Genomic DNA, 24,339 nt, shown 5'->3' with positions numbered 1-24,339 from the left:
AAACCAAAAACAATATTCACGAAAGAAACAGAACGGTAACATTCCTAAATTTTTTTTTTTTAAAAAAAAAGCATTCTAAGGGATTCATAGGAAATGCCGCGGTGGAACCAACTCCATTTTGCCTTACCCAAAACCTATTGACGGGTCCAGTCGCAATCAAACACGTTGCCAAACAAGCGTCAAATATCAACTGTAATTGGACGAAGGATCCTAGGCATAAGCAGCAGCAAAATTAGTAAATGACGTGCCATGTTGTCTCTTAATTGCAGAGACTGATTCGTGTCTTCGTCTTTATCTCCAAAAAAACAAAAATAATTTGGTTTTATAGGTAGGATAATCCAAAAACCCATTTTGTTCTCTTCGTTTGTTTATCTGCCAAAAGTTTTTCCTGGATATATATTCCATTGTCGTAAATAAATTATCCCAAGAATCTATATAAGTTTCTACCGCATTCACACCGGCCAATCAAAGGTTATTGTGACTTAATTAATTAGTTCAAATACATATTTAGGTGATCAAAAACTACTCGCGTCAAAAAATTTAATGAGCCGTCATTCTAAAATGACCAGCAAGTTACCATAGCAGTTTCTTATAATTCTCGCTCAATAAAGAACTAATGTAAGACTTAATTGACATGAACACATTTATAATTTTTCTATTCAATGTGGGGCCGGGAGAGGATCCTCTCAATTTCACTCGAAATAAGGGAATTATGCTATATAAATAGTGAAATGCTACCTGTTATTCGAGTCTTAGGTGAATATTATTTTCTAAAAATCAGGTGCGAGAAATAAATACACATTTTTTTTTATTTTTTAGAAAATAATATTCACCTATATAGAATTAGGAGAACACTTAACATTCTTCAATAAATAAAGAGAAATAATTAATGTTAATAATTTGCTCATATTCTCCTATAAATTTAATAGATTAATCATTAAATTATATGGTTCACGATTCACCATTAACTTATATGAGATTTATAGCAGCAATGAACACAAACCATCAAATGATTCCTCTCTATTTTAAGATTGAAATATCCTATTCCCGGGCATTCACACGCTTATTTGTAACCTAGAGTGAAGTGGCTCGAGACCATTGGCTTAGAAAAAATAAAATAAAATAAAAACTGAGGAGCATGAAATTTTTGAAGTCCGATTATACCGCTGTTTTGCTGAAGTTTACCCCCTACATACATGGAGTCGGATAATTTTGTTTCGACCCAGATAGTGAGTTCTTCGCCGTCTAGAAGGAAGCAGACATTTCAAATTTGTCTCAAATGAAAGGGAAATCATCGAAATATTTTGTCGTGTGACTTGAAGCAGTCGTATCAACCAAAAAAACAATGGCATAAGACAACATATTGCACACATATATAAACATCACTTGCACTTGGTTTATCAACATCAAGCAATAAAAGCAGTAGTTGCCTGCCGTTTTCTGTACACTGAGAGACAAAAATCAGAAATGGAGATGACCCCTGCGACTGCGAAATATGGTTTGGGCCCAGGAGCGCTTCGCTTGCGCATGATTAATGAAGGTGATGCTTTGGCTAACAAATGTATCAAGAGGCGGCTGAGGGAATCCCCTGTGCCTGCAATAAGCTGCAATAATGAAGGTGAGCAGCAACAACAACAGAAACAACAACCTACGACGACTACCACTACTGGCGTCAAGAGAAGTTCAAGATTTCGTGGGGTCAGCAGGTAATTCGATATTAAAAATCTATACCTTTAGACATGCATGCATGCACATACATGCTTCAAATATATATTGCTTATAATATGTGCCTCAACACAGACATAGATGGACTGGACGTTTTGAAGCTCATTTGTGGGATAAGGGATCATGGAATCCAACCCAGAGGAAGAAGGGAAAGCAAGGTACACAGCTTAATTCACCACTTGTTTATATATATATATATAGATGTTCTTCTTGATTATTTGCTTACGCCTTCTTTGATCTACTCTTTGCACATTGGAATTGCTGGCATGGCATGGAGCAGTGTACCTAGGTGAGTGCTTTTATTTGTTAAAATAATGATTAAGTGATTAAATTTACTTCTTTCTATTCGCTTAAGATTTTGGGACAACTGGTAGTTTAACATGGTATCAGAGCCAAAAGTTCTGAGATTAAACCTTGACTCCATCAATTCAACCCTATTTAAATTAAATTAAATATTTTACGTGTTGAGCATCACCTGTTAAAAAGGAATTTGAGCCAACACGTGATGAAGAATGTTAACTTAATGATTAAAAGATTAAATTTACCTCAGCTTAAGCTTTTGGGATAATGAGTAGTTTAACATTATTGCTCATTCAAACCATCTTTGCTTTCTACAGGGACTCGATTTAGAGGCCATTGACCTTTATTATGATGTTGCTAATCAGGGGCTTATGATGAAGAAGAATCTGCTGCAAGAGCATATGATTTGGCTGCCCTCAAGTATTGGGGAGCATCAACTTTTACAAATTTCCCGGTAACATGAATTTGGGTATCTTTCTTTCATTCATTCATTGTGTCTTTCTCCTATGAAGTCTTTTCTCAACTCTGGTAGTCTCTGGTGTGATATTCTTGCAGGTATCTGAGTACGAGAAAGAAATAGAGATAATGAAGACTGTATCAAGAGAAGAATACTTGGCCTCTTTAAGAAGGTACCTGATCATCCCCCTCAGAAGTAGTTTATCAACAAGCTTTCCAATAATATATATACCATGAATGCAATTGGCTTTTCTGTTCGTTTTTAGGAGGAGCAGTGGTTTTTCAAGAGGTGTATCCAAGTATAGAGGAGTTGCAAGGTAAAATAACTTTCGACATGCAATGATATATTTTGGTATTTAACCTTTTTAACAGGGAATTAACCAATTCAATATTCTTGGGTTGAACTTTTTGACCAACTGCAGGCACCATCACAATGGAAGATGGGAAGCAAGGATAGGGGGGGTGTTTGGAAACAAATATCTCTACCTTGGAACTTACAGTAAGTTTCACCCATCTGAATTGTATATTTTTATTTATTATTATTTTTTTGGTGGTTGATAGGGTTGCATTTGTGTTTCCCAAATCCCTAATCATAGACAACCCATGATTAGACTAAGTACATTTAATGATTCTACATAAGTCAAATTAATAATAGAGTATAGAGATCTACAACAATTATCTGTCAGTTTAGACAAATAATGTAAGAGACCTTATATAGGACTCACTCGTCCTAGTGTTCTTTTATTATTGTGGTACTAATTAACTTCAATCAATACTCAATAGGATAATATTTGTTGTGGATCCAATTCCAAATTAATGGTATCAAAAGTGTAGGACTTTGCAATCTCATAGTGGTAGGGTGATGTTGCCTACATTGCTAGTAATTTAACAATAATTGTGCGAGGATTCATATAAAATCCACCTATCTAAATAAATTTTGAACTACTCAGCCACCTATCAGAATAGATGGGTCTCGTATGGAGTTTCTCACAGTTACTATCCAAATTGTTATATCAATTCAACTAGGTTTATAATTGGTCATTTTATGTTTTTGCAGGTACTCAAGAGGAGGCTGCTCATGCTTATGATATCGCAGCAATAGAGTATAGAGGCACTAATGCAGTAACAAACTTCAACTTGAGCACATACATTAGATGGCTAAGAGCAGGTGCCAATTCTCTTGCTTCCCAAGAACCAAAACCAATTATAGAGCCCCAGCCTCGGACAATGTCCTCTAACCCCATTTCAAGTGGGGTAACAACCGATCAACAATTCATCTTTCACTCCAATACCTTGACAGTGGATGCCAAGGACAATGCCCTAAGAAAACAGGAAGTTTTTCAAAGTGAAACTAAGTCACCATCCCCAACTGCACTTGGCCTTCTCCTAAGATCTTCACTGTTTATAGAGCTAACAGAGAGGGCTTTGAATAACACCGACATGGAAGCCGAAGAGAATGACACCAAATTCCCTGTGCATACAATCAACGACAAAGGGATTGGAGGGATTTTTCACAACGAAATTGGTAATCTCGCCTACATGTGTTCTACCGATGACAATCCATTGCCTGGTCTAATATCACCGCAGGAAAGCACTTTGCATTTTATCAACTCCTCCGGAGACTGGAATCGTACCTTAAGCGTCCCTCACTAGTCACTAACAACGCAACAATTCTATAAAAGCTTTTACAAAATTTAAGCCCAAGTAACATGTAGTTTCTCTTTCAATTAGCATAAAAAAGAAGGGCAAAAGTTTTTTTGAGAAAAAAGAAGGGCAAAAGTTGTGTACCGTATATCGCAGGAGTATGAAATAAGGCGTGTATATAAATACCACATGAAATAAAGTGAATGTATATATTCTAATGAAATAGAAAAAAACCATTTTATGGTCCAAATAAAATTTCGCTGCTGTACAAATTACAACATAATAAATATGACGTAACACCATTTAAATTGTTAAATTAACAAAATAAAAACTTGAATTACATTCTTCGTGCAAAAGATCAGTACTACACTACTACGTCGAAAATTTTGAAACGTGCAGCATTAAGGGGTCAGTGTAGCCCGACCAATCCAAAAACCCCACCCACTTCAAATCGGCATGCCAGTTTTACCAAATTTCAATTACCATTGTTTTTAACTTCTTTTTGCGTCGTGATTTGGGAAGGTAGGCTTTTATATTTCCATCGAGAAACCCCAACTCACAAACTGTGAACTAAATTGCCATCCGTACAACCCCAGCCATTTGAGCATATCACGAGATGGCCAGAAAAACAAATCTGATCCATGATAAAAATATGTATAAGAAAATAATAATAAAATAAAAAAGTCTCTAGCACAAGTAGAAGAAGATATGGGCCAAATCTCATGTAGATAGGTTGAAATTGAGTTGGCCTTTCAGCAATGCCTGAGATTATTTGGACACCCTGACGGAATTGTTTTATTCTGTCCGATGTTATATAGAAACAAGCTTTCACAGCACTGAATAGGCTGCATCAGAATCCATCCGCGTGGTATTCCAAACCAAGAAAAAATATATATATGCATATAGAAATTAACGACATCCCATCAGTAACGACTGATGTGTACATCAAACTTGAACAATCAAACCATATTGACCATCAACTGAGTACATAGAGGAGAGCCATATGATAGGTAGGTTACCATCGAGTCCAGAATATTGTACTCAACACTTGGTAGAAAGCGCCCTGCAAAGTTCAAGTGGTATAAGCACAATTGAATAAAACTATATAGAACAAATCTGTCAAATTTCTCCAAGGGAGAAGAGAAGTAGAGAACAAAAACTGTAAGGAGTTACATGCATTGGCAGATTTTATGGCATTATCTCTAACACAAACAGAATAGCTAAACCTTATCTACCCCATTATACTATTGCCTTCCGGCCCAAAAGTCATTATAACCAGTGAATCTACTAACCCTACTACTAGAATGTCTATACTATATTCAAAAAGATAATGGTCTTTGAAACTGGATCTATGGCTAAATAACCTTATCACTCATTAAAATAGGGAATGAGTTAGTTCACAAACCAGGCAGGCTGGAACCATAAAGCTATGTGTACCTTTGCTCTCAGTGATGAATACGTGTTTCAAGCATAAATCTACTATGAACGTCAACCAACTTAGCTCGAGAAACAACGACATGCATATAAAGGTGCAGGTTTGGCACATAAGATGCTCTAAAACAGGAACCTCAAAAAATAAATGTGGACAATGACCGGGTTTGCTAATGAAGCACAACACAAGGCCTCAGACATGGCATAACTAAATCAGAATATGCGCACTTAGTCAATTGGCACCACCTACTTACAATAAACTCTTCTCAAAAAGTGAAGAATTTTGTGGTGACCCATTGTAAAGAGGGAGTTGAAGTGAGACTGAATCAAGAGCATGAAATTGCTGCTCACTTGTTAAAAAAGAAAATTGATCTTCAAAGTAATCTGAGCAAAAGTATCGATTCATTTATTTATTTCAGTTTATCATTATATTTCATTTTGTCCCCCCTCTCTTTCCCCAAGGAACTACTGCTCTTGGGAAAAACGACATCAACCTTGACACTGAAAGCGTAATGAAGAATTCAATACAAGCTATACAGTGATTAGGATTCCTAAAACCCACTCATACAAACAGGATACTAAGAAATGTGGTTCTAAAATGAACAGAAGTAGGTATCAATCGCCTAGCTCACAAAAGCACACAATCACACACATTCAAAAGCACGTGTTCTTGTCCAGAAAATGCACTCTGATGAAACGATAAATTCAAACCTCAGAAGGGGTCTCGGCTGTTCTTCCAACCTATCAACACCATCTTGCACAATAGCATCTGATGCTGACCTATCCATACCTCCGGCCATAGTGTCTGCAATGTCCTTAAGACCCTACAAGCAGATAAAATGGCATAAAGTTCAAACAAAGAGGACACATCTTACCAAAAGATGCATATAATCAATTACTCAGGAATACAAATTCCATAGCTGATGTCAAAAGGCATTATAAAGCCCTGAAAAAAATCAGGACTTGAGAGAGAGAGAGAGAGAGAGAGAGAGAGGAGCATTTGCAACCACATCAAGAGAAAGAGTGTCATCAAAAGAGAGATAAGAGAGCATTTAAATGAGAAACTTGATGGGCCTGTCCCATTATAATGTAGGAACAGAGGAAAAAATTCCACAAACTAAAAAGTGTAACCATATGAGAAGTGTCTTCACTTAAGAAACTTATAGATAGGCAGGTCATGTTGTCAGTGAGGACTTGCAGACTAAGCAATACGTGATAATCAACTGGATTAGGGGATTTGAATCACTGAAAGTCTGAATCCCTATCCCATGTTTCACATATTTCAATTTTGTTAATTCAGCAACCAGAAGAAACAGAGTACATAGGAAAGAACCTTCAGACTTGGAGCTTCTGGATACGTGAGTAAACTACGAGATTTTCCATTAAGTTTAAGTTGCTCCTGCAAGATGTTAACCAAACAGTTAAATTAGCTCTGTAAGAAAGCCCATAGAGATGAGACTACAATTATGCAATAAGGAAAATGTTAAAGACAGCATTATATACTCTATATCACCTAAACATTAGTGATTGTTCCAAGTAAGTAACAAAAGATTAATCCATAACCACCAAGCACATTATACATTCTTTAAAACAATAGGGAGATAGCATCAGATGCCATTACTGCCACTTTAAAGTGTGGCATGCAATGAACACGAGTGACAGGAACATTGTTACCTTTGGTTACAATACCATTTATTATCAAGTAGGATGGATGCATTTGAAATAATCAACCAATTGGGGGAGCTCAAAAAAAAAAAAAAAAAAGATACCAGCTCAAAAGTTAACTCCAAATTATATTTAAACAACTACTGGCTCCAACCTTCAGAACTTCAGGCATTATCCCCTTCCTTCCATCAACAAAGTTGCACAGGTACAGAACACCAAGATTTGCAATATCCTGTCACCATAAAATAATGTCAGCATCTCCTCAAGCTGATACATATGCAAATACAACTGTAAGATTAACAGCCAAAACCAGTGCAAGTCACATATCTGTGGTGATTTATCCTCACAGTAGTAAGTTCAAAATACCAGCCACAATACAACTATCTCAACCAAAAATGAAATACACCTCACTGAAACTTGTAAACCAAGACATCACTCAACTTACCTTTTAAGTAACATAAATCTGCTCTGTTATGTATCTCTGAGTTCGTTAGAATGGAACACATCTAGCCCATCCATGGGATATCATAATTTTTCAGTACTCAAATAACCCAAAAGGCATCATTGCAACTTCCTTTTATTATTTTTAACCAAAAAAGAAGTTATAATAAAAACTTCAATTGCCACAACTTGGTTACCTGGTTTCTTCCCCACAAATACACCCCCCTCCCCTTAGCCCCACCTTTTTTCTCTCTTCTCTTCTTACTAACCATATGAATTTCAACTTGAAACAACAAATACTAACATGTTTTGCAAACAAAATTCGTCAGCAAACCAGATTACCACTATAGGCATATATTTCTTCCAACCATAAATACACCTCACTTTTAAAAATAGATTATAATTGCTTGTTATCCCTTTTTACCTCTTACTGGTTAGGATTTTAATTTTCCACGCTAGGACAAAAATTATAAACAGAAAATCTCAGCAAATGTTATAGCGTAGAATAGAAATTCTTTATTTATCTGTAAAGATATGGCTTCTCATATAAAATGAGGATATGTATATGTATATGTAATCACGTGTATAAATACACACACACACACACACATTATTAGATATAAAGTCTTACCTGTTTTCCTTCCAGCGTACCTATCTTCCCATCCTGAAACAAAGAAACTTAACATTACAATCAATACAATTTTTTTTTTAAAAAAAAGCAACATATATGAAATTATTACTACGGTGTCCCTTTCTTCTGGAGATCATGAAAGATAAATATATGAGAAAACCTTTTCTTCTTTTTTTTTTTCTTGGAAACAAATGGCGAAAGAAGAAATCTTGAATCGGGGCAAAGAGTGGGTAGTAGAGATGACACACTACAAAAGATCACTAGTGCAAACGCCACCACACAACTGACACCACCAAAACAAACTTCATGAAAAAAAACTCACCAAACCTTCCACCAGCCTCTGTAAGTCATTCAAGTCATAGCCAATGTCACAAAGAGATTTTTGAACTTCAGCGACCTGTTACACAAGTTTAAACCATATTAAAATGACAATGCAAATAAAACATAGAAATGAGAATTACCTACCATCCATGTTCGAATGAATAAAAGACAGTATAACGATACTGGAAAGTACACAACTGATCTCCATTCTCCATGAATATATCATCAGAATCAGCTCTAGACGACCCATAATATTGGAAAATATTGTACTTCGCTGATTTTACTCTAGAAACTAAGAATAACAAAATCATAAAAACCTCAAAGCACATACATCATTCTTAATTAACTTGGACATCTCGTTCTGCTTTTCCATTTTATCATCCAAGTTTGCAATTCGCTGCGTCAAGTGCCTCTTTGTTGCCTGTCCAATAGAAGAATTGTTGAAACACAATGAAAATTTGTAGAAAACAATTAAAAATATAAAATAACATCTAAAAGAATATTGCCTCATTGAACTTAAAGTATACAATAATAACTAGCTGAATTTTTATGTATGGCTGCCAAGATTGAAGGTAAAAGAGCAACTCTGTTGCCTCAAATTTTCATTCTTTTGAGGTTCCCAAAGTTGACACACATAAAACACAATTCACATGCGCACAGACACCCTGATATTTACTTTACAATACCGGAGAATGAACACTCATCAAAAGGAAAACAAACAGCGATATCAGAGAATGAAAAAAATGCACCCAGAGTATAAATTGTCAGAATAAATATCTTTTACACTGTATTGATGCAAACAATGGCAGATAAGTTCAAAAATATCCAAACTATTGGTCACAGCTATGGACAAGCTTGTTGCTCCGACATGCATCTAACATGGTAATAATCGAACAGTAAAAGAGGTTTATTAATAAACGGAAATATAAAGCAGGCTTTTAAAGCCTTTGAAATATCACAAAACACTTTAAAACTGTTCATCAAGATCTCAAGACTTGACCTATCAATACCATTGAAACAAAACATGCACAATGGTGTCTAATCCATGCTTATTTTTTGAAATTACCTATAGTAGTCTAAGAAAAATTATTTAAACCGAAACTTACAGCAAGAGCCTCTGACACATTCTCCAGATGCTTTGTCAAGTTTGAAACAGCACTAGCCATATTCCGCTTTGTCACATACATAAGATCTGAGAATGAAAGACCCTAATCATAAAAGAAAAGGGGAGAAAACAAATTAATATCCATAAAGCACGTACAATGGTCTCAGAATCTCACCCAAAAAAAAAAAAAAAATTGAGAATCAATCCGTCAAAACAGTACAATCACACAAAATGTGAATACATGAAAAATTGGTCAAAATGCAAATATCTTTATCAGAAGTAAACTAAACAAAAGAATTAATAAGCACATCTAGATACCTTCCACCACATGTAGCCATAGCCCAATGCCCCCAAGGTAGCAGCTGGAACTACAAGAGATGTCAAGTTACCTGGAAAAAGACACAAAGAGGGGGTAAAATTAAACAACAAAGTCCCAGCTAGAATACACTTCATAAGCATCAGAAAATGCATAATTCGGTAATAATTAGCAGTTTTCCTAACTTATAACAAAAAGAAAAAGGCATAATGCATGAGAATCACTTTGTCATATCCAAAAAAAAAAAAAAAAAAAAAATGAAATAGCCGTAGACGGTAGACCATATAAAGGAATTGTTTAGGTATATGATAGAGGATACCAATTTGGCCACCATTCCCATTCAGAACAGTAATATGCCGTGCAGAGGCTAATTGTCGAACCTCCATTGCCAATCGTCGCACCTACAAAATAGTCAAGTAAGATTCCAGCACACTGCATATCCCAGTTCCTAAATGCCCTTTAGCAAGTAAAAAAAAATTCAATCGTTGTTTTATAAAATTTTCATCTTCACATTACCTGGGCCGCGATGGCATCAGAATCGCCATCTGATTGATCCCCAGATTTTTCCACTCCCTTCAACAATGACTGCCAATGCAATAGGGTAATCCACGTTATATATATATCATGAAGGTTATTCAATTGTGGAAAAATTTCCCCACATAAACTATATAGTTCTCATTAATTTCACAAAAAAAAAAAAATCAAACAGTCAACATGATTCACTAAAATCTTTTCAATTTTACAACTCAAAATTTAAATAATCATAATAATAATGAAACTGAAAAAATAAAAAACCACAAAATAAAACACAAAATAATACCTAATAGACAAACACAAATACAAAAAAAATTAAAAAATTAAAAAAAATTAAAATTAAAAAAAATTAAAAAAATTCAGAGTACGAGTAGCAAGCGGAACTAGATTTGACGGAGCAGTAAAATCAGCACAATACCTGAAGCTCGCCAAGCAAGTCCGAGAATTTACCGTTCTTGATCAGGATCGTGCTAGTGTATCCTGCATAAATAAAAACAAACTCAGAGATCAAAATAGCTCACAACTGATAGAGATTTTTTATGTATGGCCCGGCTGGAAAAACAGACAGCACCTGCTCCGACTAAGATCAGGACCCGAGAAAAACCCATGCCGGTTTGCAAAGCCATGGCTGAGTTTGGTGACTCCAAAACCTAAGATGAGAGAGAGAATTTGTATGACAACGCCGAGTGAGGACAGGGTTTCCGGGAGAATGCGTACGCTGGTTGGTGACGATGACTCTTTCTATAATCAGATTCTTAAAACGACGGCGTTATACATAACCGACTTCGTTTTGTTTTCTATTTATAGAAGGAGACGTACAGCTGGCTTTTTTATTATTTAGTTACTGTATTGTTTAGGGCTGATCCTCATTCGATGAAAGAGTCCAACTAATATTGGGTTATGATTTTGGGCCGATTTTTTTATTGGCAAAGTCAATGGGTCTTGGCTAAACCTCAGCTTTAATTTTGACTACCTCTCTCACGTTGTTTTGGGCCATTGATGCACCTTGGGCTTGGAGGGTTAAATCACTTCATCAATAACTTACACACTTGATGAACTAAAAGCCAAGTTATATGCATTTTTTTTTAAAACTTCTTTTTTTGTCCCTTTAAAAGTGATGTGAATTTTTAAATTATTTTTAAATTTAGAATAAATTATTATTGCATTTTGATTTAATGGTAATTTTAAAAGTAACATTGCCTTTGGAAGGACAAGATGAGGACAAAAGTCAGTCTTCCTTTTAATATTACTTTTTCTTATCTACCCACCAAGCTATACACTCTTCAAGAAAAAATGGTGTCATATAACAGTTTTTATTTATTTTTCTTCTCTCTGTCGTTGGAAGGACACTATCCATTATTATATAGGGGTGTCAAAAATTACTAGGAAACCGGAACCGGAACTAGGAAACCGGAAGCTGAGAAACTAGGGAGTCGGTTCTGGTTGCAAAAAAAAACAAAAACCGAGGACCCCGGTTCTAGTCCCAGTTTTGGGCACCCGGTACAAACCGGGAAATTGGAACCGGGTGCATTTATATATAATAATAATTTTTTTAATATTTGATATATATATATTAAATTAATATACAAAAGAGCCAATGCCTCTATAACAGTGCTTTTTCTTTGATGACGCCAAATTGTTATTTTTCCCTTTGGTATTAAGCTCACCCAATTTAATTAGTAAGGAAATAATGAATTTGATTTGGGGTTATTTTGAATTTGAATTAGTTTAAACGAATTTTTGGGTATTTCACCTCACTTACTTTTTATATAATGGTGTAGATTTACTGTTAGGCCTTATTCTTTCTTTGTCATAGTTAAATTAAGAGGGTTATTTGTGTCTTCTCATCATTTATATTTCCCTTCTTTCTTTCTTTTTTTTTTTCTTCCTCTTCATCCTCCAAGAGCCTCCTCTCTCTCCTCATTTTTTCTTTTTCCATTTTCTTCTCTTCTCCCTCTTCTTCTCTCATCTTTCCTCCGATTCTCTTCTTCCTCTCCACTTTTTGTGTATGGTATGGATTTGTTTTGGTTAGTTTGCTTTTGTGTGCTTCATTTTTTGAAGATTTACTTTTTGTGCTTGATGATTTTCTTGGTGAGTTTTGTATTAGTGAGTTTAGCCGAATGAATTGACAGTTCTTCAAAGATAAATTTCTCTTTCCTTTAAACTTTAGGTATTTGTCAATTTGATATTAAGGTAATTAAATGGTTATGAATCACGAGGTTTCATTTCAGAAAACAATTTTTTCATGAGGTTTCAAAAAAAAAAAAAAAAAAACATTTTTTAAAAAAAGGGGTTACTGGACCAGGTAAAAACTGGAATCGGCTGGTAATCGGGATCCCTGGTTCCGGTTTTCCAAATTCAAGAATCGGGGTACCCCGGTACCGGTCCCGATTTTGGCCAAAAACCGAAAAACAGGACCAGATTAACACCCCTACCCTTATATAAGGAGGATCAGTCCAAGCCTTAGGACTAACACAAGATCATCATAAGATAAATATACAAAAAATAGAGAAAGAATGAAAAAAAAAAAAAAAACGATTTCCCATGAATGCTAATCCCATGAATGCCATTTCACAAAACGATTTCCAAACTAAATCAAGGTATAGAAAACAAATGCCTTATGGCCTTTTCAGCTTGACTCACTCTAATGAATTTAGGCTTGAAAGATTGCCCATCTACCAGTTGTCACCTGATAACAATCAAAAGTGTACCAAAATATATTGAGAAATGCTACATACTTACTCTCAAACTTTTTGTTGTGGCACTAAAAATCACCATAAAATTTTGTATCTAGTGATGATTTTTAATACAACACGTCAAAAAGTGTGAGTGAAAGTGTGTAACATTTCTTAGTATCACACGTGTCAAGTATGGTGAGATGTACACACGCAACAATCTTTTAGAAGAGATGGCATGGCTATTTGCTGGCATGGCAACATGACTGATTTGGATGGAAAATTGACGACAATTGTAATTCGGTAAACATGCAAAACTCGAGTAGTAAAATTGATATTTTTAAAAATTCAAACAGCATTTTGATAAGGCTGCAAGCCAAGGTAGTAAAATTAGATTTAAGTTTAACCCAATGGTAAAAGGAGGTGTGAAAATAACACTGTTCTATAATTATTGAAGGTTCAGAGACTTACAATTGAAATTGTCATAAGAGAATTGGAGGAAATGAGACCTCAAAAGCTCTGCAATTGTTAAACTGCTCCGTTAATAGTAATCAACAAAAAATTTGCACCAATGACCATCAATGATACTACCCGGGTAGCATAGTTTCAAGCTTGGAGATTCTAGTCTATTTATGATAATCAATTTCTTGAGGCCGGTTTCAATCGATGACAAATTATAACTAGAACATGATAAAATAAGGCATGATTATTGAAATGATCATAGATCACAAGAAGATACAGTATAAGTGATTGAAACCATTGAGAGGTACACAGATAAAATAGACTGCACAAAATTTAAGAATTTACTGAAGCTGCATTGATCCAAAAAAACAGTTCACTGCTTTATTTCTTCAGATTGAGGATTAATCGTCGAGGGATTTATAATTCTTCGGGGGCATGTCCGAATATTGTGCCCTTTTTCTTGGCAAAACTGGCAAGTGCATGTTCTGCTTCCAGTGGGAGAGCCTGTTGTGGCATGAGTACCACTCAACTTTACCCCAATCACTTGAGGGCAAGTCCTGCGATTGTGGCCGCTTTGATAACATATTCTGCAACGATGATTCCTCTTAATTGTGTTTCCCTGATTGCTTGACCTTGACTTTCGGCAGGTTCTTCTGTTATGACCCTTTTCTCCACATAACCGACACTTGAATCGTCTACCTATCAAACTATCCTTAAGCTCTGGACAATAGTGTCTCCTGTGTCCCTCACGTCCACAGTTTCTACAGTAAAATTGTACTCCTGCATCAGAACGAGAAAATTGTTCTGGGTCAATAAGTATTTTAATGCAGGTTACTCATCCGAAGCCTAGGCCTAGCTGTAATGAAAGGTATAGTTGAGCTGTCAGCAGTTAACTTCGTGGTATAAAAACAGACCTTTCATGGCAATGCTCCTCTTGCGACGATTTTCTGGATCACTAAAGAAAGCTTTTAAAGCTTCAGAAGCGCGCCTTCGTGCTGCAGCTGTTCCTTTGGCTTTCTATACACATAAAATTTGATATAATTTACAGCAGAGATTTTGCAATGTCAACTATGTTGGAAATTAAACATTCAATAAACTTCCCTTCCAGCTTACCAAAAGAATAAATTAGTATTTTTATTCAGAACAAAGCACTGCAACATTCATGTAAAACTATTATCTTATGCAATATATGAAACTCTGGAAATCCAGAGTTATGAATCAAAACATTTGCATACCTTAATTGCAGCCACTCTTTGTGCATGAAGTTTAGGATCACGATGTATGATCTTCATTCTCTTGCTAAAAAGGCCTGTTTTGGCATTGAGACTCTGCAATCATCCAACTAAACCAAGAAGATTAAATTCATGATCCTATCAAAATCTATAAATTTATGGAATTTAGTGAAACAATGCATGATGAGGAACATATGCAAACAATATTTGCATGTAGGACCTAGCCTCATCACAATAAATGGTAGCAAGCCTAGTTTATGGTAATCATGTTAGGTGTTACATCATATGAAGCTTTAATTGCAGAGCCTGTTAGAGTCTGCATCCAGTCAGGAAAGGAGACATTGAACAATTTATCTACAAACTTACAAAGAATTGTTAATTCAAAGATCCTTCACTTGTCCCACAAATAATAATCACCCATTTAACTCGTTCAAAATGCTAGATCGGAGCTACAGCTTAAGTATACAGGAAGTACTCAAAATCCCCAACCACACAAGAATGATGAGAAACAAAATGGACCACGATGAAATTGTGATTTCAGTCGTATGTAGTCAAAGCATTTCAACATGGTTAAGGTACCTAATACCTATGATTCTACATACTCACCCTTAGTGTCAGATAACATATCAATATGCAATATAAAACAAATGCATGCCATGTTTTTGTATATGGGTGTGTCAGATAACAATATGAATATGCAATATAAAACATATGCACGTCATGTTTTGCATAAGCAACATGTCAGGTAAGGTTAAGCAGGCAACTAACTTTCAGTGATCGACTGATTTTTAATCCAACTTCAGGAGGTTGTGATTGGTAAACACGCTTTGATTTCTTCTTCATGCCCAGCTTTATATCTAAGCTGTCAACTTCATCATCTTCCTTTACTTTGAGTAGAGACCTGGGTGAAAAGCAAAAGTTGAAAGAGTCAGCATTAAAAACCTTAATGTATTCATTAAAAAACAAAGAAACATTTGACATATACAAGCAAAAACAAGAATGTTTCAAAACTACTTTGTATCATCAAAAAGTAGCTCATTGTGCAGTATATACCACGGTTAATAAGCAACTGTTTAACATTACTATTTCATAAAGTATAACACTTGCTTCTGAGGGATAATAGTAATACTTTAATAGTAATCATGAGAGCTTTTTATCAATTACTATAATTAAGTAGCCACGCTGTAAAGTGTAAACTCTATCACCAGGGTTGGATCAATCTCCTTTACAATGGCATAAACATGATAGAACTCCTGGAACAAGTGACTTGTAGGAATACAACAGGCTTAGCTTTCCATGTGGCATTGGTTTATTAGAGCATGGAATGCACCATATGGTCCATTTTTTATAGTAGGAACACAAGATAACCATGTAAGAAGCACTTCAACCTTGTCATTCAGTATTACAAGCCTTGCCTTTTAAGCATAAATAGAACTTGTTCAATTCAATTATTAAAATGCAGACAACATAAAAAGTTCTTCTTTCCCAAACGGCAAAGGTATCGGAGTGGATTATAGACCATTATTAGACCTACTTAATAAGAGCATGAAGCATGAGAGAAATGAAAGTGGCAATTAAAAAGCAAGAGTCTAGTTTCTACGTATGTATTTTTTAGATTATTTGTATTTGTGCATAAGTTACAAATAAGTATAAAAAATCATTTGCAAAGTAGTTAGTTCTTCATCAACAACGGATGACCAAATTAGAAAACAGTGTTAGATTAGAATATGCGCACTGACAAGTGACAGCAAAGACATGGGGATAATATGAATTTGATAAAACAAAGAGTGCGCAATAAAAAGAGGATATGAAAAAGTTACTTGGAGCGAACTTTCTCCCATGGTCGTTCATCAATCGCCTCTTCCCATATGACGCAATCACCCAAACATTGTTGACAAGTCATTATGCCCTGTTGTCAATGGGACCAAAGAAATCAGTGGAAGGATACAGAAGTATTTTGTCTTTCCACAAAACCAATTTCCTCACTGCTTCATAACCATAACAAATAATTGGCACAATCCCAACAAGAAGTGCATTAGCGAGTTTCTTGAGAATAACATACAGAAATTAAAACTATTTTTTTTACTGCTAAGTTACGCACCCATTCCTATTGCATTATGGTTCAATTGCAACTTATACTTTCCAGGTTCAATTATTGAGAGTGACAACCTTCATGCATAGATGTTGAAGGTTAGAAACCATATCCAAATCTTCACTCCCAAGACCTTTCTTCAGCGAAACCAATACTAGGTAATGCCTTTTAAAGTTACTTTAATTAAACTACTACATAGCTTCTTGATTTGATATGTATATACTCTCCTTAAAGGAATATCAAAGAAAAGAAATAATCAAATAGAACAATTCACTTTTATCTTAAATTAACAAAACTCTCCATAAAATTGTAGTGCAAGCCACCCCCATGTAAATATCGATCTGCAATTAATTAAAAATATGGCTCCAAGAGCATATACCTTCCCATTACATTGTGAACAGTCTAATCTGGTCCTCTCTATTCCACACTCTGTACAAGGAGTATAACCTCTACCCCGGCAACTTGGGCAGGGTAGCTCTCTGATGTACTGCCCATTTGGTCCAAACCAGGAACGTGGAGTGGGTGCACCAGAACCATCATTCCTGAAATTAAATTTAAAAATTACATACATATTAGACTGAAACAAAAGGAAATACCATGGCTGATTGGACCAACTTCATATAAAACTTTTTTCCACCAAAAAGAAATACGATCAATTAAGCTATTTCAGTATAATGATACTGAGCCAAAATGCCTAAGATCCATATTTGCTCGTTTTCTTTTTCATTTTTAAGGTAACAAAACACATGAAAAAGTTTGAGTCTTGTCCCCAAAGCGATTCTTTTTTTTGATAAGTAAAAATGAAATACGATAATCGTAAAATGTCCATGAATGGAATATGATAATCGTAAAAAGTACATGAATGAAAGCGTTCTAAACCTCGGTTTCGGAGCGACATCGATCCCGAATAGCTCTTCCGAGGGATCATAACGCAACTGTGCCACAATCATGAAAAAAGAAAAAAAGTGAAAACAAATCAGGAAACTTGTGCCAAAACTGAAACAAAAACAAAAATCAAAGAATTCCAAATTAAGCTTTACAGCATAAACAGCTAAAGAAGTGCCGAGAGAGAGGGAGAGAGAGAGAGAGAGAGTACCTGGCTTTGTTTGGGAGTTGGAACAGAATCGTCGCCCGTGGAGGAGGAAATGACGCTTGGGACGAAGCTAGTCTTTCTCTTGGAATGGAGGAAAATAAAGAAGCGCACGTTCTTGTGCCTCCATTGAGGTGCCAGAATTCGAAATGAGGAACAGAGCGAGGACATTTCATACGTACAATTCAAAGAATAAGACGAAAGGAAAGAAGCAAGGGAGACTGAAATGAAGATTTCTTGCACAATCAAAAGAGCATCATCTATGGAATGCAAACGGATTGAGCGTGAAAGAGTCTTCTGAATCAGCAAGATCCAATTGAATGGTGGTACTTCGGTGTTTATAGAGCGTGTGGTTATTATAGAATCAGTAGAGGCCACGCTTGCTCTTGTTTCTATCCACGCGTGTGCGTGCGTGTTTGTGGCTGAGGATAACGCCACAACTTCAAATCAGTGGCATTGTGCAAGATCTATTGCAAGAACTTTAACGTAAAAAGTCCTTCCCACAGAAAAAAAAAAAAAAAAAAAAAAAATATATATATATATATATATATATATATATATATATGCACAAAAGGAGGAATCTTTGCAATTGATTGAACTACCCATTAACCATTAAGACAATAAAACCTATTTATTATATAGAAAATGTTAGTAATACTCCTATAGTGACCATGAAAGATGATCATTAGATATGCATTGTGCGTCCATAAGTTAAAATGAGAAATTAGTAAGTTTCTCAATTGTCAAAACACACATAATAAGATAAGGTTGCTAAAGAAAGAAAGAATGGATGTAACTTCACTTTATACTTCCAAATTATCATGCAATTTGACAAGCCTATAAATTTTAAAATCTCTCAATTTGAACTCCTAAATTTTTAATTGCAGTCAATTTAAACCCCTCCGTTAGATTTAGTCGTTAACTTCTAACGATAATACCTAAAAAGACAAAAATATTCCTGATTTTTTTTTACTTTATTTTTTATTTTTTTAAAATTTGGAATTAAAGGTAAATTTAGAATTTTATAAAAACAAACTCAGGGGTATAAACATCAATATCTCACTTTTAACATTTAAAATCTAATGGAATGGTTCAAATTGACTATAATTAAAAATTCAAGAATTCAAATTGAAATGTTTTGAAGACTTAAAGTGATTTAAATTAAGGAACTTGTTAAATCATATTGTAATTTAAAGGCTTAAAGTGAAATTATCCGAGAAAAAATGTTAATTTGTAAAAAATGGTTTATAAGCTAAAGAATATATGATTACATAGGGCCCTAGGGGCTAGACTTCCTTTATTTCTTCAGGAAAAAAAAAATGCATGTATTGGCATGGGCCTATTGGCTATCGGCCTATCGCCCTGATTCGCCCATCAATAAAACGAATGACGTCGTTTGACACATTCATGTCGTTTCCATCGTGCAGTACCAACTGCAATTTGCACCGTCCGATTAAACGTTGGTAATCCCCATGGGACTCGGATTTCCATTTCTAAACCCAGAGAAACGCACCGCACCATAAGCCAAAATCAAAAAAAGCAGGCAGAGCCGGGAAGAGAGAAGAAGAAGAAGTATGCAGGGGCTACAGTCGCTATCTTCCGCACTCACTACCACCCCAAACCCCAGACTTCGCCTTGGTCCCTCGCTCTTCTTTCAATCTTCAACTAAACGCACCGCTTTCAGCCCCAGCATCTGGAGCAAGAAGCTCTCTGTGAAGTGCGAGTACTTCCAGCAACAGAGGCTCACCACCCCGACCGCTCCGAACAACTCCTTTTCTTCGCAAACTCCCGGGGGAGGTTCTACCACTGTTCCTGATTTTTTATTTTTTTTTTCCTTTTCCTTTTTGTTTTTGCTTTTCTCTCCCGGTTGAGGGGAAAAAGTAGGAGAAAACGTAGGAAACAAAGAAAACCAACTTGAACGCTGTTTGGTTGCCGAGAAACAAATGTAGGAAAATCATAATTTTCTCAACTTAGGGTCAGTTCAAAGTCTTATTGAATTCTCAGCGACCCAATGGAGGGTTTATATGATTTCATAACTTAGTTGAGTCTAATTTGATATTTTGATTGTTTCCCTAAATTTGTTTCAGCTGTCAACTACCAATACAGTGAATAGAATAAAGACAGACCAAAGAGAGGATTAAGTTCAAAACTTCTCTGTTTTTAGTGTTTATAATGGAATTATATTGGTTTGGTTTGGTTTGTGTGTAGGTGGAACATTACCGCCTAGGTATTTTGTGGGTCACTCAATATACAAAGGAAAAGCAGCTCTTACGGTAGAGCCCAGAGCTCCGGAGTTCACGCCTTTGGATGTATGTTTCTTTGAAGTTTTTTTTTTTTTATTTATTTTTTTTTTTTCTATCTTCTTTTTTTTTTTTTTTTTTTTTTTTTGTTTATAGTAATTTGTAACAATTGGAATACTTAGGGCGTCTCTGTGCTTGTTTTTGTGATGGTTTGTGTTGTATGCAGTCAGGGGCATTCAAACTATCGAAGGAAGGTTTCGTGCTGCTTCAGTTTGCCCCTGCAGCCGGTGTTCGACAATATGATTGGAGCAGAAAGCAGGTAATCTACATTTTGTTTTTGCAGATAATATAATGTGGAACTTATGTGCCGCTAGGTTTCATTTTGGGTGTTGTGGATTTACAATGATTTGGAGGACAATAATGGTGGGAACCTCTGAGTAAATGTCAGGGTGGCAGATGATATGTTGCTTTAACTCAATTTTTGCCTGTAGAATGTTTGGGCAGAATGGGTTATACCTAGATGGGTGGTGGATCTTTTGGCATATTGGAGTAGAAGGGTCGGCCGGAATGATATTATTATCGTTTGGAATTCCATTCCTTCCTTTTTAATGTGGTGCATTTCAAGAGAAAAGAATGCTCGAATTTTAGATAATCGAAAGAGAACGAGCTCAAATCTACAGACTTTTTTTCTTAAAACCTTATTCGAATGGATCTATGCTACCACCTTTCTCCATTTCCCTGCTATGCAGATTTTTGTTCTCTTTTTTTTTTTGTTCTTGATCTGCTAGGTGTTTCTCTTGTGTACTTCCTATATACTTGGGTTGCACCACCTACACTTTTAATGAATTTCCTGGCCCCCCCCCCCTCTCTCTCTCTCTCTCTCAATGTGTAGAAATATATAAATTTCACCTAAACAACAGGTACTGATCAACTATTCTGCTATGACAAGTCTCGAAGAACGACCCGAGCTTCTTGCTACTATATCTTAGAAGTTATATGATGGTTGCCAGATTAACTGAACCCTTTCAGTTGATCCCAGTTACAATATCTTAATGTTGTGTCTGCTATTAGTGAATAGAAGTGATAAAATGTGAATTGTTTTGAGATATTTTAAAGTTTCAAATGCAAGATGATGCTTTGAATTGTTTGAATGTAGGTATTCTCTCTATCAGTGACCGAAATTGGAACTATAGTTAGCCTTGGGAAAAAGGATTCATGTGAATTTTTTCATGATCCTTTTAAGGGAAAAAGGTACAGTCTACTCTATATCTCCTCAAATTCAACATGGTAAACATGGAGTCAGAGATAGCTTTCTAGTGCAAACTGTTCCCATGTGTTGTCTATTTCATTGATTTTTATAATTACATGAACTATTGATTTTGATCATGTTGCTTGTCTTTATATATCCAATGTTTACCTTACCATGAGTACATGCATCTTCATTGTCTGTAATGATACAGATTTATGACAGCATTAAGCTTATTATTCTTGTAACTTTTCCCCTAACGATATATGTGCCGTATTTTGGCAATTAGAGACACAAGAACTGGCCAAGTTATTTTCATGTTCATTGATTCATGTTGCATTGCTTCTTGTCAGTAACATTGGGAAGAGTTTGTACTCATAAGCTCTATTTGTTATGTTTATCATAATGAAATGTATTGAAAGTTGTTCTGTTTTGCAGTGAGGAGGGAAAGGTCAGGAAGGTGTTGAAGGTGGAGCCTCTTCCTGACGGTTCTGGCCACTTCTTTAACCTCAGTAATCCTCTTTTTTCATCAAGTCTTGGTGGTGAATTTTTTGGGATATTGTTTGCTTTATGATGTTATAACATGTGACTGTGATCCAGTAATTGTCAACTTTTACTCGCTTGAAGTTGTGGAATGATATATTCTCATGTCCAATAGCATACTATGGATACACCCTTTCTTGTTTCAAACTTTTTTCGCATTCATTATCATAACGGGGATATAAACATCTATGTTATAACTTAATGCAAGTATCTCATGTCATCAAATGATGTGTATGTGATATATTGCTAGAAATCAGAGGTGCAATAATAAAGGCAAGTTAGTTTGTCTGCGGAAACTCACTATTCCCCAGTATTTGATATTTTCCTCCACACTTCCCTTTATACATCTATCCATATTTACTTTCTGATTGGAGCCAGAATGTGATGCATTCACATGTGCTAATGGTATTTTACTTGGATAACAAGCTCATATCAAATTTATCATTTGTGACCCGTTAAGATTATGAAGAAAGTTTAATTTATTTGTCTATAACTTGCTCCATATCTGATCTTGGCATGTCATTTTCTGAAGGTGTTCAGAACAAGCTTGTAAATGTGGACGAAAGTATATATATTCCTATCACCAGAGCAGAGTACACTGTCCTCGTCTCAGCTTTCAATGTATGATATGCCTGTGTGTGTGTGTGTGTGTAGGTGTGGGTGTGGGTGCACGCATATGCATGTGCATGTTTGTCTTTAGCTTGTTTTAGGGCATTTACTTTTTTTTCTTCTCTTACAATGTGAATTGTCTATTTCTTTCCATCTGTGATACGTTTTGACTTGTTCCTATGCAGTTTATCCTGCCGTACATTTTAGGTTGGCACGCTTTTGCAAATTCCATAAAGCCAGAGGATACGGGCCGTGTAAATAATGCCAATTCTAGGTATGGGGGAGACTTTGAGTGGAGCAGATAGTGAACGTTGCAGAGTCTCATACGACATGGTGCATAACTGTCTTTTAATGTCTGAACTACCTTGGTTTTGTTTTGTTTTTTGTTTTTGGTTTTTGGTTTTGTTTTTGTTTTTGTTTTTGTTTTTTTGGTTTTGTATTTTTGGTTGTAATCATCCTCTAGTTAGTGAATCACTTTCTTCCATTGTTGGAAGGAGGATTGAAATGACTATGAATTGACATTTTAAATACAACTATATTATGCAAAATCAAACTGTTGGTCGGAAATTCTGTGGAGATGAGGGAGTCATTCTTGCTGCAGTTACTAGGAGACTGCCTTTTCTTAATGTCAATGCAGGTGAAGCCAGGGTAGCTTTGTTAGCCGTTGAAGCCGCTGCCTCTCTTTCCTCCTCATCTCAGATTCTGCTTGAAGGGAACTCTTTAGTTGCCATTCTGGCCTTAAACAACTCCAGTTTGAGTGCAGAATGGTCTTCTGCAACAACTATTGCAGATACCATCTCCCTTTTATCTGCTTTTCCTTATTGGTATGTGACCAAAGTCTTATGAGTGTTAATCTCAGGGCACACTTAGTTGCCAAACGGGCCGCTCATTATTATTGTTATGGAAGCATTCTCTCCTTCCTTTTTTTTTTTTTTTTTTTTCTTGTGAGAATCAAATATGATTATAAACTCTGAAATTTTTTAAAATCTAAATCTAATTGGTGTGCAAGGATATCTATCCCCCATTGAGACTCGAGCCTTGGGACTCTCTTGAGAGGTACTATTTTTTTTGGGAATTAAATTAAAAACTTAAGAAATAGAAATACTTTTGAGCATATTCTCGGGCAAAAACAAACACAAGGAGAACCTCAACCAACTGTTAGCAAGAATAAGATTATATCTAAGCACTTAGGATTAAATATGTTTGGAAAAAGATCCCAAGAGGCAAGAGTGTGAGAGCTATACATTCCTGAGAGAGAAGGATTCTATGCACGGAATTGATTCTATTCCTAACTCAATTGGTGAGAGAGCTCGTGAACGAAACTTTGGTGAATGGCAACTGTTACTATAACGGTTCTAAGGTAACGAAGTTCTTTATAAGATAAGTTTCAAGCCTACAAAAGTTGAAAGCTTTCAAGGAACCTTGCCTTAAAAAGTGCGGGCATTCCTCTCATGCCAAATTCCGAACAATTACAATCCTGCTAAATTAATGCAAAGAAATGATGGGTTGAATTTTACCTGTATCACATTTAATTCAACAAAATGGAAGGCTTGGAAGAGTGGGATAGCCTTCCTACGCCAA

At 35.6% G+C, this 24,339-nt stretch overlaps 4 protein-coding genes across 4 annotated transcripts; 2 read left to right on the top strand and 2 right to left on the bottom strand.

The window, feature by feature from the left end:
* Positions 1 to 1,467: 1,467 nt before the first annotated feature.
* LOC132178437 (AP2-like ethylene-responsive transcription factor At1g16060) lies at positions 1,468 to 4,134 on the top strand. The gene is made up of 8 exons (XM_059590875.1): positions 1,468 to 1,706; positions 1,801 to 1,883; positions 2,006 to 2,014; positions 2,391 to 2,479; positions 2,581 to 2,654; positions 2,748 to 2,798; positions 2,904 to 2,980; positions 3,539 to 4,134. The coding sequence occupies exons 1-8, from the start codon at positions 1,468 to 1,470 to the stop codon at positions 4,132 to 4,134; spliced, it is 1,218 nt and encodes a 405-aa protein (XP_059446858.1).
* Positions 4,135 to 4,834: 700 nt separating this feature from the next.
* Positions 4,835 to 11,336, bottom strand: LOC132179107 (uncharacterized). The gene is made up of 13 exons (XM_059591748.1): positions 11,141 to 11,336; positions 10,988 to 11,049; positions 10,552 to 10,620; positions 10,355 to 10,436; positions 10,038 to 10,108; positions 9,721 to 9,822; positions 8,946 to 9,035; positions 8,616 to 8,690; positions 8,294 to 8,326; positions 7,376 to 7,453; positions 6,890 to 6,955; positions 6,268 to 6,380; positions 4,835 to 5,188 (listed from the first exon to the last, which is right to left on the bottom strand). Exons 1-13 carry the CDS (start codon positions 11,193 to 11,195, stop codon positions 5,167 to 5,169), a joined length of 918 nt encoding a protein of 305 aa, XP_059447731.1. The 5' UTR covers positions 11,196 to 11,336; the 3' UTR covers positions 4,835 to 5,166.
* A 2,604-nt stretch (positions 11,337 to 13,940) lies between these two features.
* Positions 13,941 to 18,540, bottom strand: LOC132178869 (uncharacterized). The gene is made up of 8 exons (XM_059591442.1): positions 18,127 to 18,540; positions 17,910 to 17,965; positions 17,410 to 17,572; positions 16,759 to 16,847; positions 15,707 to 15,839; positions 14,942 to 15,034; positions 14,621 to 14,723; positions 13,941 to 14,486 (listed from the first exon to the last, which is right to left on the bottom strand). Exons 1-8 carry the CDS (start codon positions 18,289 to 18,291, stop codon positions 14,080 to 14,082), a joined length of 1,209 nt encoding a protein of 402 aa, XP_059447425.1. The 5' UTR covers positions 18,292 to 18,540; the 3' UTR covers positions 13,941 to 14,079.
* A 1,086-nt stretch (positions 18,541 to 19,626) lies between these two features.
* On the top strand, positions 19,627 to 23,334 carry LOC132180036 (single-stranded DNA-binding protein WHY1, chloroplastic-like). Its single transcript, XM_059592882.1, has 7 exons — positions 19,627 to 19,917; positions 20,329 to 20,429; positions 20,587 to 20,679; positions 21,517 to 21,611; positions 22,045 to 22,118; positions 22,682 to 22,770; positions 22,944 to 23,334. The coding sequence occupies exons 1-7, from the start codon at positions 19,695 to 19,697 to the stop codon at positions 23,061 to 23,063; spliced, it is 795 nt and encodes a 264-aa protein (XP_059448865.1). The 5' UTR covers positions 19,627 to 19,694; the 3' UTR covers positions 23,064 to 23,334.
* The last annotated feature ends 1,005 nt before the right edge of the window (positions 23,335 to 24,339 follow it).

This window comes from Corylus avellana, chromosome ca4 (genome assembly GCF_901000735.1).
Source record: "Corylus avellana chromosome ca4, CavTom2PMs-1.0".
NCBI classification, from domain to species: Eukaryota; Viridiplantae; Streptophyta; class Magnoliopsida; order Fagales; family Betulaceae; genus Corylus; species Corylus avellana.
The sequence above is the reverse complement of the archived record's forward strand: the minus strand, read 5'-3'. Positions and strand labels throughout refer to the sequence as shown.

Bases quoted from the DNA above. Each gene is read 5' to 3' on its own strand.
- LOC132178869 (XM_059591442.1), bottom strand. From the start codon at position 18,291: ATGTCCTCGCTCTGTTCCTCATTTCGAATTCTGGCACCTCAATGGAGG. The intron at 15,840-16,758 runs GTAACTTTTTCA...CTTTTCACCCAG, and splicing joins TGGGAGAAAGTTCGCTCCAA to GTCTCTACTCAAAGTAAAGG. The intron at 15,035-15,706 runs GTTAGTTGCCTG...GGATGATTGCAG, and splicing joins AAATCAGTCGATCACTGAAA to AGTCTCAATGCCAAAACAGG.
- LOC132178437 (XM_059590875.1), top strand. From the start codon at position 1,468: ATGGAGATGACCCCTGCGACTGCGAAATATGGTTTGGGCCCAGGAGCG. The intron at 2,655-2,747 runs GTACCTGATCAT...GTTCGTTTTTAG, and splicing joins TACTTGGCCTCTTTAAGAAG to GAGGAGCAGTGGTTTTTCAA. The intron at 2,981-3,538 runs GTAAGTTTCACC...ATGTTTTTGCAG, and splicing joins TCTCTACCTTGGAACTTACA to GTACTCAAGAGGAGGCTGCT.
- LOC132179107 (XM_059591748.1), bottom strand. From the start codon at position 11,195: ATGGCTTTGCAAACCGGCATGGGTTTTTCTCGGGTCCTGATCTTAGTC. The intron at 10,621-10,987 runs GTATTGTGCTGA...TTGCATTGGCAG, and splicing joins ACTTGCTTGGCGAGCTTCAG to TCATTGTTGAAGGGAGTGGA. The intron at 10,437-10,551 runs GTAATGTGAAGA...ACTATTTTGTAG, and splicing joins CTGATGCCATCGCGGCCCAG to GTGCGACGATTGGCAATGGA.
- LOC132180036 (XM_059592882.1), top strand. From the start codon at position 19,695: ATGCAGGGGCTACAGTCGCTATCTTCCGCACTCACTACCACCCCAAAC. The intron at 20,680-21,516 runs GTAATCTACATT...GTTTGAATGTAG, and splicing joins ATGATTGGAGCAGAAAGCAG to GTATTCTCTCTATCAGTGAC. The intron at 22,771-22,943 runs GTATGATATGCC...GTTCCTATGCAG, and splicing joins TCCTCGTCTCAGCTTTCAAT to TTTATCCTGCCGTACATTTT.